The sequence below is a fragment of the Gymnoscopelus braueri genome (assembly GCF_963280865.1).
Source record: "Gymnoscopelus braueri genome assembly, chromosome: 12".
In the NCBI taxonomy this organism is placed as follows: Eukaryota; Metazoa; Chordata; class Actinopteri; order Myctophiformes; family Myctophidae; genus Gymnoscopelus; species Gymnoscopelus braueri.
Genome location: NC_137614.1, coordinates 22,209,664 through 22,212,648, shown reverse-complemented (window position 1 = coordinate 22,212,648; position 2,985 = coordinate 22,209,664). Strand labels below are relative to the sequence as shown.

The following is a 2,985-nucleotide window of genomic DNA, read 5'->3' as shown; positions in this document are numbered from 1 at the left end:
TGTGTGTGTGTGTGTGCGTGTGTGCGCGCGCGTGCGAAATACCCCGTCGACGGGGTATTTCCAATCCCAACCCTGGGTCATGTATCTATATCTGTCTGTGAAAGGAAGGGAGGTGTTTTTGAGGAGGAGGAGGTGAACTGCAAAGGCTTTATAATGATGATGATGATGAATATAGTACACTGGTTCTCAACCTGGTGGGCCATGAGGATATACTGCAAGTGCAATTTGAATGATAATATAACATTATATTAAAATAATTCATGTAAACAAAACGTCATGGTATTTTCTTTTCTTTAAAACCTTGAAAAATCTATTGTTATACCAATAAATAGGAACTCAAAGTAAACTACGGAACACAAGCGATTGATTGATCATTAAAATAACCATGCTCTGAAAATGCACATGGCCCACACATCTGACCACCGTTAAGGGGTCAGATGGGTGGGCCACAAACACTTTCAATATTTTCAAGCGGGCCCTGATCCAACAGAAAAGGTTGAGAACCACTGATATGGTATAAATTACTGACAAGCATCTGTTCACATTTGCACCACCCATAAAATATGCAGCCAGTGTACAGGTGAGATGCACCATCACCACTTATTTCTGTCCTATAGAGTCACCATTTCCCTCAATAAAGCCATTAATGTAAAAAAAAAGAAAAGAAAACACTGTTAAATGTATACATTTAATTAAATTACAAACCTAGGCTATATTATTAGGCCTATGTACCCGAGCAACTTGAGAAAGCATAGGCTATGTTATGTTATATGTTATGTAGTTACTAATAATGGTATAGCAATAGCATCATGGTGGATCTGTCAAGTCTGTCTGTCAGCTTGTTCTTATACGCCATTAACGGGAAAACCATGACGATAGGCTACACACATCATCAAACACACGCCTACATAGTAAGGCTAGCCCCGCTTGCTCCTGAACACACACGTACTGCACACGCGCACGCGCGCACGCGCGCGCGCACACACACACACACACACACACACACACACACACACACACACACACACAGCACAAACACCCATGCGGAAACAAGCGTCCGAGCAAAAGCAATGAGACACCATACAGCACCATCGCATTACCAACATGAACCAGTTTCTTTAAACGTCTGAATGTAGTAATTTAAGCATTTATAGCCTTAATTACTAATTAGGCTACTACATTTACAAACATTGCCTTGAAAACGCTTTATTCTTCCTTCAGTAGGACATGACATGTCTCATCATTCAACATAGCCTACTACTTGCAACTAGCCTCCACGCTAAGCAAAACCATATCGAAGGGGAAATCCTATTTGAAAGACATCGCCAAGTCAAAATGCCGTAGGATAGGCCAGTGGTTCTCAACCTTTTCAGGCCGTGACCCCCCAAAATAATCATATTTAACTGGGGACCCCCCACCCTGACAAGCACTTGGAATGTAGGAGTTGAGGCATTTAATTTAATTTGACTAGGTTCCACAGATAAATATTGTGAAAATAGCAGATCGGCTATTTTCACCATTTTTGTCTTTCTTATATTTGACAATTTGGCCAATGTTTTATAATATAGCAGCCTATAGTTTATTGTTTAAGTATTAAAAAGGTCTTAAAATTCCTTAAATTGTCAATTTACTGTCATCTGGGGACCCCCCCCCCCCCCCCCAAATCTTGTGGGGACCGACCCGCAGGTTGAAAACCACTGGGCTAGGCTATATACGAAGAGAGAGAACAGAACTGGGCAGTCCTATGCAATGTCAAACCTATTTTCAGCAGTATACCAAGACATCTAAAATTCCTCCCCGTGCAATCTCAGCGTTGCATCTCGCGATTCAGCACCACGGACAGCGCTCTCTTTCTGTTACTGTAATGTCAGAGAGCCATTTAAAGGCGGGATTCATAGGGAACATGGCATGTCAGGTTTTAACGTTATACAATTCATCTTTCCATCTAAATTAGTGGTAGAATCATGCCTAGAAACGGAGGGTAACAAATCATTCATGTTTACCACAAGCCAATTCGTTAAATATGTGCATTGGTCGTCCACTATACACTCATCTATCTATCTACCAATCAATCGTCAACCACATCCCCACGTTGACACGCCACACTAACACAGCGGTCTAAACCAGGGGTCTTCAACAGGGGGTCCGGTACCCCTCGGGGGTCCTCAGAGTTACTACAGGGGGTCCTCCAAATCTTTGTGTGATAGGATTCTGAGGGGAGTGAGGGGAACATTAGCCAAAAATAGCCGAAGAGGCAAAGAGGTTTGGTGTAGAGGGAAAAAATTAATAATTTAATGTAATCTGCAACACAGTTCTATACATTATGTAGTGGGGGGGTCCCTGCTTCATCTCTCTCTCAGCTAAGGGGTCCTTAGGCTGAAAAACGTTGAAGACCCCTGGTCTAAACTGTCTGCAGTATTACTATGTGTAAAACTGCAGGGGGGGGGGGGGATACAACTCTCAGCCCATCCCATCAGCTAGAAGAACACGATCAACCGTTGTGTTTCCTTACCGATTCATGGCCATTCCGGGGCCTCCCACCATCCCTCCACCGACTACCATCCCTCCACCAGCAGCGGCACCGTTTACCGGCTTGATGATGTGTTGTCCAGCACCCCCCGGTCCTGGCGCTGCTCCCCCCCCGGCCATCGCGGAGCCCATCACCCCGGCAGACCCAGTGGGGTCTCCGGGCTGCCCGCCTCCTCCCTCCATGCTCCCTTCGTTCCCCATGATCTCGGTCTCGGCTCAGGGAGACGGATGAGACGGATGAGACGGATGGAGGAGGGGAATGTGTTAAATCGGCGGTTTGTTTTCTGGTTTGTATTTTTTTTTGCCTCGTATAAAAAAGAAAGGGTAAAAGAAAAACTGTGGAGAGCGAACTCAGCGTTGCTCCTCCATCACCGCCGTCATCACCACCATCATCCTCATCTTCATCACCTAGCGACCGACCGCGATCTGGAGTCCTCCTGACGTGGTGTCGGGAGC

At 45.3% G+C, this 2,985-nt stretch overlaps 1 protein-coding gene across 1 annotated transcript in view; it reads right to left on the bottom strand.

Annotated features, from left to right (window-relative positions):
* Positions 1 to 2,730, bottom strand: part of LOC308096431 (uncharacterized protein) — a gene marked incomplete at both ends in the record, with an annotated part of 72,500 nt that extends 69,770 nt beyond the window's left edge. The window contains one exon of the mRNA XM_080443853.1: positions 2,513 to 2,730. Coding sequence (XP_080299979.1) covers positions 2,513 to 2,730 — 218 coding nt within the window. The remainder of the gene's footprint in view (positions 1 to 2,512) is intronic.
* Between the last annotated feature and the right edge of the window lie 255 nt (positions 2,731 to 2,985).